This window comes from Camelina sativa, chromosome 11 (assembly GCF_030686135.1).
Source record: "Camelina sativa cultivar CO46 ecotype springtype chromosome 11, ASM3068613v1".
In the NCBI taxonomy this organism is placed as follows: domain Eukaryota; kingdom Viridiplantae; phylum Streptophyta; class Magnoliopsida; order Brassicales; family Brassicaceae; genus Camelina; species Camelina sativa.
In genome coordinates this window covers 31,030,794-31,045,236 of record NC_141890.1, presented here as the reverse complement: position 1 = coordinate 31,045,236, position 14,443 = coordinate 31,030,794, and the positions used below count along the sequence as shown (strand labels likewise).

The 14,443-nt window shown below is 45.7% G+C and overlaps 3 protein-coding genes, 1 non-coding gene and 1 pseudogene across 5 annotated transcripts; 4 read left to right on the top strand and 1 right to left on the bottom strand.

Annotated features, from left to right (window-relative positions):
- Positions 1 to 7,208: 7,208 nt before the first annotated feature.
- On the top strand, positions 7,209 to 9,508 carry LOC104724534 (uncharacterized). The gene is made up of 10 exons (XM_019233228.2): positions 7,209 to 7,625; positions 7,714 to 7,831; positions 7,930 to 8,015; positions 8,130 to 8,153; positions 8,247 to 8,331; positions 8,484 to 8,551; positions 8,631 to 8,748; positions 8,922 to 8,968; positions 9,061 to 9,087; positions 9,207 to 9,508. Exons 2-10 carry the CDS (start codon positions 7,784 to 7,786, stop codon positions 9,310 to 9,312), a joined length of 609 nt encoding a protein of 202 aa, XP_019088773.2. The 5' UTR covers positions 7,209 to 7,625; positions 7,714 to 7,783; the 3' UTR covers positions 9,313 to 9,508.
- Positions 9,509 to 9,828: 320 nt separating this feature from the next.
- On the bottom strand, positions 9,829 to 12,022 carry LOC104724533 (probably inactive receptor-like protein kinase At5g41680). Its single transcript, XM_010443030.3, has 2 exons — positions 11,011 to 12,022; positions 9,829 to 10,941 (listed from the first exon to the last, which is right to left on the bottom strand). Exons 1-2 carry the CDS (start codon positions 11,441 to 11,443, stop codon positions 10,364 to 10,366), a joined length of 1,011 nt encoding a protein of 336 aa, XP_010441332.1. The 5' UTR covers positions 11,444 to 12,022; the 3' UTR covers positions 9,829 to 10,363.
- On the top strand, positions 9,897 to 10,363 carry LOC109127180 (mitochondrial import receptor subunit TOM7-1). Its single transcript, XM_019231609.2, has one exon. It carries the CDS (start codon positions 9,897 to 9,899, stop codon positions 10,119 to 10,121), a length of 225 nt encoding a protein of 74 aa, XP_019087154.1. The 3' UTR covers positions 10,122 to 10,363.
- Positions 12,023 to 12,115: 93 nt separating the features above from the next.
- On the top strand, positions 12,116 to 12,187 carry TRNAM-CAU (transfer RNA methionine (anticodon CAU)). Its single transcript has one exon. It is a non-coding gene; the product is annotated as a tRNA-Met (tRNA).
- Positions 12,188 to 12,301: 114 nt separating this feature from the next.
- On the top strand, positions 12,302 to 14,192 carry LOC104724532 (6-phosphogluconate dehydrogenase, decarboxylating 3, chloroplastic pseudogene; annotated as a pseudogene). The gene is made up of 2 exons (XR_015573111.1): positions 12,302 to 13,994; positions 14,071 to 14,192. The product of XR_015573111.1 is annotated as a 6-phosphogluconate dehydrogenase, decarboxylating 3, chloroplastic pseudogene (transcript).
- Positions 14,193 to 14,443: the final 251 nt, after the last annotated feature.

The following is a 14,443-nucleotide window of genomic DNA, read 5'->3' as shown; positions in this document are numbered from 1 at the left end:
GTCGTTACATTATTCAGCTAGAGTGCACAGACCATATCTTTGTTGAGGGCATCCGTGCTGAAGGAATCTGCACGTACCTTGAGAGCATGGCTGCTAGAGTTGTGGACGTTCCACTGGACACGTTGGAAGGTTTGCGTAACGATTGCCGAACTTTTCGGGAGACGGTCGATGAGCTCGAGTTTGATGTGCCCTCTAATGCTGATCTGGGGATAGATGATTGATCGTCTGTGCGCGATGCTTGTGCCGAGCGTGGCTTTATGTTGCTTGTTTTATTTTGAATCTATGCCGAGCATGGCCTTTTGTTAGTTGTTATTTTGAACTTGTGCCGAGCATGGCCTTTTGTTAATTGTTATTTTGAACTTGTGCCAAGCATGGCCTTTTTGTTAATTGTTATTTTGAACTTGTTTGTTCTTTGGTTATCGAATAAAATTGCGCTTTTCCTATCTTTGGTATCGAGTTGTACTTTACGGTGCAAGACGTCTCTTGGCTTATCCTATTACGTGTGTCGAATACCAAATGTTTAGGGTGGTAATCGAGATGAGCTCGTCATACCTTTTAGGTGCGGCCTTGGTGTCCGGCTTACCCTGTGTTTGCCACGAGGTCGGCAAGAAAGTGCGAGTGAGAACCCGGCTTATACAAACTTAACTGCCTGCTAGCTGAATGCGATCTGCGTCGGCTTATTTTGTGCGGATTATTTCGCCGCTGCATCCATGAGGAAGGCGTTTTAAATCGTTCCCTTGGCCAGAGGGTCGATGTAAGAGCTGGACATCTCGCTGAGACGGACTCGTTCGAGAGAGCTCGTTTTTGTTTTAAAGTTTTCAAACTTTTGTTTTTATTATTATTATTTTTTTTTTTTGGTATAGCTGTGCCTTCTGACGGGCTGCCTACGTACCCTTAGAAAGAGATTAAGCCATTCGTAGTTCGTATTAAAGAAGTTGAGCTCGGTAGTACGAGCGTTCTTTTTTTTTTTTTTTTTTTTTTTTTTTTTTGACGATGCTTCGTCTTCTAGTGGTAATAACGTTTCAGGTTTCCGGAATTCCATGAACGGGGGTTGGGGGTGCCATCCAAGGTGAGGAGCTCGTAGACGCCGGGAGTGACAACCTTGGAGATCAGGTATGGGCCTTCCCAGTGGGCGCCCATTTTACCGGCATTGAGCTCGGCAGTGTTTTCAAAGACTTTCCTGAGGACGAGATCACCTTCATCGAAGTGGCGAGGCCTGACTTTCTTGTTATAGAACTTCGCCGCTTGTTGCTGATAGTTCTGGATTCGGATGAGTGCTCTGCCGCGCTCCTCTTCGAGAGTATCTAGAGTATCGAGCATCATTTCTGTGTTCAGAGCAGGGTTATGGACGAGCATAGAGCGTCGCAGGGTTGGCACGCTAATTTCTTCTGGTGCAAGTGCCTCCATTCCGTACGCAAGGGAGAACGGGGTCCGTCCTGTAGATCGGCGGGGGGAGGTACGGTGCGACCATAAGACACCATCGAGCTCGTCAGCCCAGAGACCTTTCTTATCCTCAAGTCGTTTTTTGAGTCCGTCAATGATTGTCTTGTTGGTCGCCTCGGCTTGTCCATTTCCCTGCGGGTAGCGAGGAGTAGACTTGCTCAGGCGAATTCTCCATTTCGCGCAAAAGCCTTCAAATTGTAGTGAGGTAAACTGCGTGCCGTTGTCAGTGACGATCTCGTACGGGAGTCCGTGTCGACATATAATGTTTTTCCATACGAACTTTTGGACTTGCTCAGTTCCGATTTTGGCAAAGGCTTCTGCTTCGACCCACTTAGTGAAATAATCCGTCATAATCAGGATGTATTTCTTCTGACGAGAAACGGGGAGTGGTCCGACGATATCCATTGCCCACCTCATGAAGGGGTATGGCGGCGTTGTTGTCCTTAGGAGCTCGATCGGTGCATGGATGATGGGAGCGTGGCGCTGACATTTTTCGCACTTTGCGACAAATTTCTCGCAATCGTCGTTCATAGTAGGCCAATAATGACCATTGTTGCGTATGCGCATTGCGAGCGCGCGAGCCCCAGAATGATTGCCACCGGAACCCTCGTGGACTTCTCTCATTACGTCATCGACTTCTTTGGGACCGACGCAGGTCAAGAGTGCGCCAGATGCAGTCCAGCGGAAAACGTTACCATCCAAGAGAGTGTAATGTGCGCAGCGGGCCCGAAGGCGCCGAGCTTCCCATTTGTCGGACGGAGCAATGCCATCGGCGATGTAGGAACGGATATCTGCTTGCCAGTCATATGATCGTTCTTTTGGTTCAGAACTGGTCTGCCCTTGATTGACGGACTCGTGCTCGACAGATGCTTGTCCTGTTTCTCGTTCGACAGATATTCGTTCGGTGGATCCTTGTTCGGCGGATTCCGATTCTTCAGCTATTTGTTCGTTGGATATCAGCTCGGTGGATTCTTGTTCGGCGGACTCTGATTCTTCAGCTATTTATTCGTTGGATATCAGCTCGGTGGATTCTTGTTCGGCGGACTCTGATTCTTCGGCTATTTGTTCGTTGGATATGAGCTCGGTGGATTCTTGCTCGGTCGTGCGTCTCACAGAAGTTGATGGCGCACCGGCCGATGGTTCAGAGATACGCAATGTTAGCATGGGAGGACCCTCACCTGTTCTTTGTTTCTTTGAGGATGGCATGTTGATGCTCGCATCCTCCATAACCTTTTTCTTTTTATAATCTTGAGCAATGGGATCGATGTTCGTTGGGAGATTGATGCTCGGCTGATCAATACTCTTGACAGGAATGATTCGACGGAGGTCAAGGTCGGATGTTGAAGCGAGGACGGCCAGGGCGTCAGCTGGAGCGTTGTTGCTACGAGAGATTTTCGTCAATTCAAACGGCTCAAATGAGCCGGACAGCGCCTGGACAACCTTAAGGTAAGCGTCCATTCGGTCGTTTCTGCATTCGTAATCGCCGCTGAACTGGTGAGTTACTAGTTGCGAGTCGTAAAAAACTTGTAACTTCTTAACCCCGATTCCACCTGCCAATCTCATTCTTGCGATCAGGGCTTCATACTCGGCCAAGGTTGGATATCGGAGCTCAGCTCCATCGAGACTTTTACTCACATAGAAAATGGGATGCTGATCTCCCCTGTCCTCTTTAATGAGTACACCACTGACCGCCGAGCTGGAGACAGCGATGTACAGGTAAAGCGTTTCCCCCTGATCAGGTTTAGCTAGGACTGGAGGAGTAGCGAGATAGTTTTTGAGCTCCTGGAAGGCAGACTCACACTTATCATCCCACTCAAACTTTTTGTTGCTGCGAAGCAGCTGGTAAAACGGTAGACACTTGTCGGTAGATCGTGAGATAAATCGATTGAGGGTGGCAATTCGCCCAGTAAGTCGTTGAACTTCTCGAGTATTTCTTGGAGATGGTAGGTTGGTAAGCGCCGAAATCTGTTTCGGGTTAGCTTCGATACCCCTCTTGGTGACGAGGTATCCTAGGAACTCTCCAGAAGTTACGCCGAACGAGCACTTAGCTGGATTCAGCTTCATGTTATATCGGTTGAGAACTTCAAAGCACTTAGCGAGATGTGAAACGTGGTCGGCAGCGTGAGTTGATTTCACCAGCATATCATCGATGTACACTTCCATTGTTCGGCCGAGCTGCTCGGCAAACATCCGGTTGACAAGGCGTTGGTAGGTCGCACCAGCATTCTTCAGGCCAAACGGCATAACCTTGTAGCAGTAAGTGCCTTGATCGGTGATAAAGGCCGTCTTTTCTTGATCGTTTTTATGCATCATTATCTGGTTGTACCCGGAGTATGCGTCCATGAACGATAGAAGCTCGTTCCCTGCGGTCGCTTCGACCAGTTGGTCGATTCTTGGTAGAGGAAAACTGTCCTTTGGGCATGACTTGTTAAGATCGGTAAAATCGATGCACACCCGCCACTTGCCGTTCTTTTTCTTCACAACTACTGGGTTACTTAACCAGTCGGGGTACTTGTCTTCTCTGATGGACCCAGCCGTGAGTAGTTTTTTGATCTCTTCGTTAACGGCGGCCGTACGCTCTAGTCCGAGTTTTCTTCGCTTTTGCTTGACCGGTTTAAACGTTGGATCCACATTGAGTTCGTGACATGTTATGCTGGGATCGATTCCGGTCATACTGCTCATGCTCCATGCAAAGGTTTCAACGTTTTGGGACAGAAACTTTACGAGCTCGTCCTTGATAGTCTGCGGCAGGTCGGCAAATGTTTACCTGGATGATTAGCTCGGTGTTGGGACGGACACGACCATCTGGCTGCTCGGCGGGGTCTGAGATTGCGAAGGTGCGGGCACTACGTTGTTGTCGTTCGATGATGAAGCAAGTTCTGGCGATCAACGGGTCTCCTCGTAGCGTGAATATTCCTCTTGAGGTTGGAAACTTTACGCACTGATGGTACGTCGACGCCACAGGTTTCATCTTATGCAACCATGGAGTCCCCAGGATGAAGTTGTAGACGATTGGTTTATCGATGATGGCAAAATTGATGCAGTGCATCGTTCCGCCTACGTAGACTGGTAGCATGATCGTACCAACTGTCATAACCGTGTCGCCGTCAAAGCCTGTGAGGGGTTGGACGTCATGATCGGCCATTCGCAGGTCTACCTCCATCTGAATTAGTACGTCTTTGAAAATGACGTTTACCGAGCTGCCAGTATCAATCAAGATTTTGGTGACTATGCTTTCACCAATTGTCATCTCGACTACGAGGAGGTCGTTGTGCGGCCCGGCTAGGCCTGACGCATCGTCTTCCGTGAATGTGATCGGCTCATAGGTTGTGGTCGGCGATGTACTTTGAGCCATCCAGTCCTGCTTCACTTCTAGTCCCCGCCGATAAGCTTTGATGGAACACACCGAGTCTCGGCAAGTCGTTAGGCCGCCCATAATCATATTAATTCTTTGGCGCGCAGCTGGAGCGTTTGGGTCGTCGGCCGGCTCGGGGTTCCTTTGAAGGGTTGGTGCTGGGGGCGGGGGCAGGGGTAGGGCCCTTGTGCTGTGCTGTGGCGCCGGAGCTGTGCTGTACTGCCTACTGGGGTTCTCGTTCTCAGGGTTAAAAAATTGATTATCCCTGTGGGCCGTTGTTAGTCGTCGCTCGTGTTCGACGTCAATGTGGCCTCCCTTGAATTTATCCAGCAGTATTTGCTGGAGGGTGCGGCATTCTTCAGTGGTATGCCCTGCTCGTTTATGGTAGTTGCAGTACTTCTTTCCACCCTTACCCGATGGGTCCCGGACCCATTTGTTATTCCAGGGTTTCGATGATGACGCTTAGGGGTCCTCATCGCTAACAGCGAACGCTTGAGCTTTCTTTGCTTTTTCCAGCTTATCAGCGTATTCCTTGTCGAAGTGCTGACGAGGCTCATGATGCTCGTCCTGTGCCTTTTCCTTTCCTTTGGCCGACTTTGAGGTTGGCGGTTCTGGCAATGGTCGGTTCGCTCTCGATGCGTTTTCTTCGTCCAGCTCGATGTACCTGTTGGCGCGGTGTAACGCGTCATCCAGGGATAGGGGCTCGTGGATGATGATGTCTTCCCGAAATCGGGAACCATGAGTAAGAGCATTACGGAGAGCTGAGATTGTTGTGTCGTCGGCGATCGAGAGTTTCGAGACTATTCTTTTGAATCTCTCCATGAATTCCCGGAGTGACTCGTTGTTTTGTTGAAACATGTTCCAGAGGTCGGCATTCGAGGCACCTCGAATCATGAACGTGGAATGGTGTTGTAGGAAAGCGGTTGTTAGCTCGTGATAGCTTCCGATCGAGTTCGGCGGGAGCCGGGAGAACCATCCTAAGGCCTCGTGGGCCAAGTTTTCAACAAATAGCGGGCAGCAGCCAGCTTCGTACTCCTCCTCGCTGAAATGAGCTTGGCCAATCGCAACACTCATTGAAGTTAAGAACGGTTTTGGATCATCCAATCCATTATACGGGGCGAACTTGAATTTGTTCACGTAATGAATGCGAACGCGGGAGATCCGTGCTGTAAATGGCGAGCGCTGGACTTCCTCCAGTACTCGATCGAGATTGGGAGCGGAGCTCGTCGCCCGGTGTACTCTCGAGGAGAGCTCGTGGAGCATCGTCTCGAGGCGCCGTATTGTTTCATCCTTGAGGTCTCCTTCAGACTGTCGGGCCGGTAATGTCGGAGTCCGTGGGCTTCGGCTCCGCTGGCCTTGACGGTCCTGGTGTTCGTCAGCTGGTTCCCGCCTGCTACGTCGATTGATGGATCCTACAACTATAGACGCTGGGCGGCGTCTGTGGCCTTCGTAGCGTTCTTCGACGGACAGCGGTGCAGGGGGCGGTGGATTCGCATGCTGCTCGCCATGGTCGTTCTCGCTCCGGCGCTCGCTCCGTCGTTGCTGGAGCCTGCTTATTTGATTTTGCGATGCTTCTTGTGCCGCCACGATTGCTTCGAGCCATTCGTTTGTTCGCGCTTCCTGACCGTCGACTCGATCGAGTATGACTTGCATCAGGTCGTCGAGCCCGCTCCTCTGGACGGGCAAAGCATTGGGGAGGGCGGCATTGGGGTCAGCGGCGGCGTTGGTGAGAGTGGCGCTGGGGAGAGCGGCGGCGTTGGTGAGAGTGGCGCTGGGGAGAGCGGCGGCGTTGGTGAGAGTGGCGCTGGGGAGAGCGGCAGCGCATGTGAGGGCGGCGCTGAGGAGAGCGGTGGCGTCAGTTACCAGCTGGTCGGTGACAGGTCTGGGTCCGGCTGCAGCAGTTGTAAGAGGCTCGAAGGGCGCGTCGGGCGCTGGCGGAGGTGTCGTGCTCGGCAAGGGGCCTTCGGCTGAGACGATTGAAGAGGGTAGAGGCGGTACGGTTCGTGCTCTCGTTCGCCCCCATCGCTGCTCCGTTAGTTGCTCCGTCGGTTGCTCCGTTGCTTCGTTGAGATCGTCGCTAGGGTTCGTCATGAATCTTGAAATTTCGAGGAAGTGAGGACCGTCGGTATTGATTCGTCAAAAAGAAGTGTTCTACTCTTGCCCCACGGTGGACGCCAATTGTTTGTACTGGAAATTGCACAACACTAAATAAATATCGATTTTAGGGGGAAAGAGTGAAGTTTGTTCTTTATTAACGATAGGAATGTGAGGTCGTCACTAAAACGAGTCAAGATCGTGCTCGTCAGTTCACAGGAGAACTGACAAGTGAGTCACGACGAGCTCGGAAGCTAACAGAAAATTATACAGAGAATAACAAGAGTTTTTAGACGCAAAGTATTGCTCTCGGGGTATTGTACGCGAGTCTCTCTCCTTTCTCCAGTGAGTACTGTTTCTTTATATAGTGGACTGTAGACCGAGGGTTTTCTAGGGCTCCCATCGTGAATTCCCGAGATTGCCCTTTACGGATTATTAGTGACTTGCATCCATTTTGGTCGGGCCGGAATCATAGAATTCGTCTTGTTGGGCCGAGTGGCATATTGGGGCGCAGCCCATGTCCAACAATAACTGTTGCCACAAAGTAGAAAGATAACTAATTCGGGGGATGGCTCTTTAGATGAGCCTACCTTTTGCTGTTATGCAATTGAAGTCCCTTTTCTCTTTTAAGTATGGCTAAAAACACCTTTGGCTGTTAAATTCAGGCAGTTTCCGTAAGAAAAAAGACACTTTTTGTTGCCCATCTCTCTCGCAAAACTAAAATATCACATATGTAATTAGCACCTTTAATTCCCTCTTTCCTTCCTGGAGCAAGTTCTTCATGGCTATTATTTTACCCTCCACTTTTATTATTTTAACAGCAACGATCTCTTTAAAGATGTTGGAGAAGTTGTTCATGTTCGACTTATTGTAAACCACAATGGCAAGCATATGGGATGTGGCTTTGTTGAGTTTGCTTCTACTAACGAAGCAAAAGAGGTGAGAGCAGTTTATAGTAATAATGAAAAGTATTTTAGTAGTCATTTAAAAAGTAGTTATTTGAAATACGATTGCTGATTAAATATTCTATATTGTAGGCGCTGGAAAAGAAGAAAGGTGAATACTTGCACAAATGCAAGATTTTTCTTGAAGCGGCCGAGATAGCTCCATACCGTCCACCCAAGTATATTGATTTTCCATGTTTTGGAGATTTGTTTATGTAACTCTGGTTGTAACTTGTTTGCTAGATTTTGTATGCCATTACAAAAGATTAACGCTATTTATTTTTGTTGATTAGGTATTGCATAGATCACAAGGTTTGGTAAGGGATTTAACTATTTGCATCTTGCACTTGTTATCAAGAGCACATAAAGTGAAGTTTTTGGTAAACTTAAAAGGGTTTTTGATAATTCAGGTATGAAGACTACCTTCGACGAGAAAGCCTTCTGATAGAAGATGAGGTTGTGGAAGGACTTGATGAAACTCCTGCTTTTGTTGAGGTACCTGTTCTTATTATCTTCAAAATATGTCAGAACTGTTGCCACAAATTTGAAAGATGACATATTCTGGGGATGAATCAAGGTTTTGTTGTGATGTAATTTGAGTCATTTTCTTTATGGAGTTGTGCTAACACCACTGACTGTTAATTCAGGAGGTTGCTGTAAATAAAAAGACGCTCTTTGTTGCCAATCTCTCTCACGAAACTAAAATATCACATATGTAAGTAGCACCTTTAGTTTGCTCTTTCTTTCTTGGAGAAAGTTTTTCGTGAATGGTTTCTTATCCTCCATTTTTACAGCATCGATTTCTTCAAAGATGTTGGAGAAGTTTGTCGTGCTCGACTTATTGTAAATCACATGGGTGAGCATGTGGGCTGTGGCTTTGTTGAGTTTGCTTCAGCTGACAAAGCAAAGAAGGTAAAGAGTAGTATATAGTAATGATGAAAAGTATAAGTAGTCATCTGAAAAGTAGTGTATACTTATGATGAAAATTGTACAAGCAGTTTATTTGGAAGTACGATTGCTGATTAATTCTTTTTATACTTTATGCGCTGCAAAAAATGAATGGTGAAACTTTGTGCCATCATAAGATACATCTTGACGTGGCTGAGCTAGCTCCATACCCTCTCCGACCCAAGTAAACTAATTTTCCATTTGGAGATTTGTTATTTTCTATAGTTTTGATGTCATTACAGTAGGAGGTCTAACGCTATTATTTTTGTTAATTAGGTACAACCTTGCAGAAAGGCTTTTTTGGTAAGGGATTTAACTATTTGTCTTATGAGTTTTTTTTTTAAAATATAACAAGAGCGCATATATTGGGTGAAGTTTCTGGTATGCTTGGAGAGAGATCATAACAGTTTTTGATTTTCCAGGTGCGAACGAGAAAGCCTTCTGAAGAAACATAAGAAGAAAGAGAAGGCACGTAAGAAGTTCGAATTGTGCGGTACAAAGGTTACCTTCTCTTACGACGAAGACTGATAGAAGAAGATGAATCTCTTTGGTGTGTTAAACTTGTGACGACAATGCAACTTATTTTTATTACTTTCTTGTGTTCTTTTTGTGTGAAAAGCTTTGTTGTTAAACCATGATCTGCCTTCACTATATTACCTATGTATGTGATTTGGTTGTCAAGACTACAGTTTCCCGAGGTACACAAACAAATTTACTTTTCTCATATTTGGTCTCAATTTGATTAGGTAGATTCAGTTTTTCATATCTTTCACCAAAGTGAAAAGGAGAAGTTGCATGTAGGTAACTCGGCACAGTAAAAGTATCATATACTTAAAAATTACCATGAAAATTATATTTAAAATCAAACTATATTTGTCTTAGACACAAACTACTTTAACCCAATTAGATCTGCCAAATTTGTAATTAGTAGACAAGAAAAATGAAATCTTCTGAAGGTAAAGAATGTCAATATAGAACCTTCTCCCTGATTCAGAGACTTCAATGCTAACTTTAAGAAGAGCGAGCCTTTAGGGTTTTGGCTTCGAGCAAAAAAGGAAAAAAAAACTCCGCTACCGAGAGAGAAAGGAGCGCGTCCTGTGAGATCGGAATCAATGGAGTCTACAATCTCGTTGAAGACCAAAGGAAAAGGGAAAGGATCAAAGGGAGCTTCGTCTTCCGATGACAAATCCAAGTTTGATATCGTCAAGGAATGGAGCAATTGGTCATTGAAGAAGGCCAAAGTCGCGACTCACTATGGCTTCATCCCTCTCATCATCATCATCGGCATGAACTCCGATCCCAAACCTAATCTCTTCCAGCTCCTTAGCCCTGTCTGATCCGAATCCGTATCGAATCCGATCATTTCCTGGTTTGGCTTTATTATATCTATCTACGCGTGTTCTTCGATTCGCCGAATCTTCTTTTATAAGTAGCTAGTTTCGAATTACTTCCTCTACTCTATGGTTCTGTATTGACTCAGATTTTAGCTTATGATATGTTGTGAAATCGAATCTGGGAATTTTAATAAGTAATGATGGAAACAAATGAATGCTTTAAAAGATTTGAAGTTTTTGTATCATCAAAGTGTTGGAATGTCTTGTATCATTTGTACAACATGTGTTATATGAGGTCGATCTTGAGGTTTCAATGCAACACAAGCCAAACCTATTTGCAACATCTCCACCATTTCTTCTTGTATACCCATTTGCCTCATTAGCTCATTGTCGAATACTTCTCCTGTCCACTCTTCCCACACCACCGACCTTATCCAGCTCGCCAAGTCCATGTTTTCCTCGTCGTCGTCTTGTGATAGCGGACTCGCTGGAGATTTCCCTGTTAGGAGCTCCAGTAACACCACACCGAAGCTGTATACATCAGAGAACTGTGTGGACTTTCTTGTGTCTGTTATCTCTGGTGCGTGGTAACCCGAAGAACGTAAGGTAGTCTGAGGGAGAGATCTCATGATGGGTGTTAAGCCGAGATCACAGATGCAGCCGTTGCATTGCGAGTCGATGAAGATATTGGAGGTTTTGATGTTCCCATGGACAAACCTCCCATCGTCTGCGTCATGGATCATAGCCAACCCTCTTGCTGCACCTATGGCGATTCTTAACCGCGACTCCCAATCTAGAGGTACTCTGTTCTCTCCTTTATCTCCTGCAAAAGTTGAGTTCAGAGGCAGACCAGAGGAATATAGGACCAAGGGAAAAAACGGAGATAACTTACCGTGCAGCATCTCAAATAGGTTTCCTTTACTGTAGTAGCTGTAGACAGCGAGCTTGTCGTTTTTGGAATAGTAGTAGGCTTTAAGCTCAGCTACATTTTCATGCCTGATTCTACCAACGATCTCCATTTGTTGCTCAAACGCACTTCTTCCCACAACCACCTCCTCCAATCTCTTCACTACTACTGTGACCGTGTCCTCCACAGCTACCTTGTAGGTTGTAGCAGAAACACCTTTCCCCAAAATTTCTGCAGATGCAGCCAACAAATCATCCAAATCAAAGGTATAGTTACTTCCTCCAAAGAATACGATTTTTCCATCAACATCGTCATCTTCTGGTGTCCAGTTACGGGAAGGAGACGAATCTCTCTTCTTGGACCTCCATGAGAGTTTACCTTTCATACACCGTTTCTTTCGCAAGAAACAAGCCATCATCTCTCGCACTTTGCACCCAGAATGTTTCCACAGTAGGAAAACAATCACTTCTAGAGGTAATTTAAAAGCCTCACGATCGAAATCAATGTTCTCCCAAATCTCTAAGCTTGGTCAAACCTGGTAAAAAGCTTTTAGGATAGAAGCAATGGGCCCCGAGAGCCGGTTATGTTGACTTTTCCCGGTAGACAAGAAACTCTAAATCTTCCTCTTCTCAAGGAGTCGAGCAAAGTGTTCTTCTTCTTGTTGTCATCCTCTTCACAGAGCTCTATGTTTCCGCAGAGAAGCCAAGACTATATATCATCTCAGCCATTGTTGAAAAGAGTTTTGTCCCTATCTGTAAACAAAGAATCTTTTGTAACAGAAGAAAGTCAAAATAATGATTAAAAAAAATGATACGCCGGTCGTTAAGCCGGCAAAAAATCTTGGTTATAGGTATTATCTATAAGTTGACATGCATAGTTTAGCCGCAAACGCATCATCGTGTTCGTCTTCTTCTTTCATTAGATTTTCGCAAACAAACAACAACCCAAAAACAAATCTCTCATATCTTGATTATCAAAAAAAAAAAAAAAAAAAAAATCTCTCATATCTCAAAATGCATATGAATTTTGTTTCCATATTCTCTTGTTTTAAGTTTTTTATATATTTGAATAAGAGATCAATATTTAAAATAGCAGAGTGGCGCAGCGGAAGCGTGGTGGGCCCATAACCCACAGGTCCCAGGATCGAAACCTGGCTCTGCTATAAATTTTTGGATTTTTTCCCTAGTTTGGTTCAGATGGGACCAATTCGACTCGGTTAAATCAAAACCGAACGTTTCCAAAATTAATAAATTAAAACGTCGTCGTTGAGGTCAGCGTCTTCTTCACCTAACAAAACGATCGAGATTAAAAATTAAAAAAAAAACGCTTCACCAGTTTGTTAAGTCAGTAGAGCCTTTTTGCTTGTCTCTTGACTCCATCGACGAGTCCGTCACTTTCACCGTATAAATATCTCCGCCACTCTCTCTCTCGCTCCCCTCATCACCACCAACCTCCGTCTAAACCCCAACCTCTCTCTATCTCTCAACAATGGAGTCCGTCGCTCTATCTCGCATCGGTCTCGCCGGTCTCGCAGTCATGGGACAAAACCTCGCCTTAAACATCGCCGAGAAAGGGTTCCCGATCTCAGTCTACAATCGAACCACTTCCAAAGTCGACGAAACATTAGATCGTGCCTCCGATGAAGGAAAGCTCCGAGTCGCCGGTCAATACTCTCCTCGCGATTTCGTTCTCTCGATCCAGCGACCTAGATCCGTCATCATCCTCGTCAAAGCCGGTGCTCCCGTTGACCAAACTATCTCAGCACTCTCCGAGTACATGGAGCCTGGTGATTGCATCATCGACGGTGGTAATGAGTGGTATCAGAACACGGAGCGACGAATCGTTGAAGCTGAGAAGAAAGGATTGCTTTATTTAGGTATGGGAGTATCTGGTGGTGAAGAAGGAGCTCGTAACGGTCCTTCGCTTATGCCTGGTGGATCCTTCACTGCGTATAACAATGTTAAAGATATTCTTGAGAAAGTAGCTGCTCAGGTTGAGGATGGTCCTTGTGTGACTTACATTGGAGAAGGTGGATCTGGGAATTTTGTGAAAATGGTTCATAATGGGATTGAATACGGTGATATGCAGCTGATTTCGGAGGCTTACGATGTGTTGAAGAACGTTGGTGGGTTGAGCAATGAGGAGCTTGCGGAGATCTTTACGGAGTGGAATCGAGGTGAGCTTGAGAGTTTCTTGGTTGAGATTACTTCGGATATATTTAGGGTTAAGGATGATTATGGTGATGGAGAGTTAGTGGATAAGATTTTGGATAAGACTGGTATGAAAGGTACTGGTAAATGGACGGTTCAGCAGGCGGCTGAGCTTTCTGTTGCGGCGCCGACTATTGCTGCGTCGTTGGATTGTAGGTACTTGAGTGGATTGAAGGATGAGAGGGAGAATGCTGCTAAAGTGTTGGAAGAAGCTGGATTGAAGGAGGATATTGGTTCTGCGTCTCGTGGAGTTGATAAGAAGAGGTTGATTGATGATGTCAGGCAAGCTTTGTATGCTTCTAAGATCTGTAGTTATGCTCAAGGGATGAATTTGCTTAGGGCTAAGAGTTTAGAGAAAGGGTGGGACTTGAATCTGGGTGAAATGGCTAGGATCTGGAAAGGCGGGTGTATCATCAGGGCGGTTTTCTTGGACAGGATCAAGAAAGCTTACCAGAGAAACCCGAGCTTGGCAAGCTTAGTGGTTGATCCTGATTTTGCTAAAGAGATGGTTCAGAGACAAGCTGCGTGGAGGAGAGTGGTGGGTTTGGCCATCTCTGCTGGGATAAGCACACCAGGAATGTGTGCAAGTTTAGCGTACTTTGACACTTACAGGCGTGCCAGATTACCTGCGAATCTGGTTCAGGCGCAGAGAGATCTCTTTGGAGCTCATACATATGAGAGAACTGATCGTCCTGGTGCGTACCACACTGAATGGACAAAGCTTGCAAGGAAGAGCCATTAGTGCAATGGTCCCTTGAGGTTATTACTATTCTCTCTCATTCACTCTTCTGTCTTGTGTTTTATTCTGAATTCAGTGTTTCCAATGTTTGTGTAGGGCTTTTGTTTCATCATTTTATCTTTTGGAAAAAGTTTCATGCTTTAGGCATACAACACGAAAACAGATTGTTTCAGCGTATTTTGTTGAGTTATAATAAGAAATGCAATGCCCTGACTCTCTATCTCAGTCTCTCTGTTGTTGATATGTCTGAGAGTTTCTTTTGATTCTGTGTTCTGGTTTGGTTCATATTTTGAATTTGAATTTGATGAATTTTGAAAGCTCAAAGTCTTGACAATCCTGCAGTCTTCTTGCTCGTAAAACTGACGGAATTTTTTCCGGTCTTAAATGGCGCCAAAACTCAACAAGAAAACGAATTGGGCTTCTAGAAAAAGGAGCCCATTATTGTTTTACTAACATAATACGCATATCA

Bases quoted from the DNA above. Each gene is read 5' to 3' on its own strand.
- LOC104724534 (XM_019233228.2), top strand. From the start codon at position 7,784: ATGGGATGTGGCTTTGTTGAGTTTGCTTCTACTAACGAAGCAAAAGAG. The intron at 7,832-7,929 runs GTGAGAGCAGTT...TCTATATTGTAG, and splicing joins CTACTAACGAAGCAAAAGAG to GCGCTGGAAAAGAAGAAAGG. The intron at 8,552-8,630 runs GTAAGTAGCACC...CCATTTTTACAG, and splicing joins GAAACTAAAATATCACATAT to CATCGATTTCTTCAAAGATG.
- LOC109127180 (XM_019231609.2), top strand. From the start codon at position 9,897: ATGGAGTCTACAATCTCGTTGAAGACCAAAGGAAAAGGGAAAGGATCA.
- LOC104724533 (XM_010443030.3), bottom strand. From the start codon at position 11,443: ATGATGGCTTGTTTCTTGCGAAAGAAACGGTGTATGAAAGGTAAACTC. The intron at 10,942-11,010 runs GTAAGTTATCTC...CAACTTTTGCAG, and splicing joins CCTATTTGAGATGCTGCACG to GAGATAAAGGAGAGAACAGA.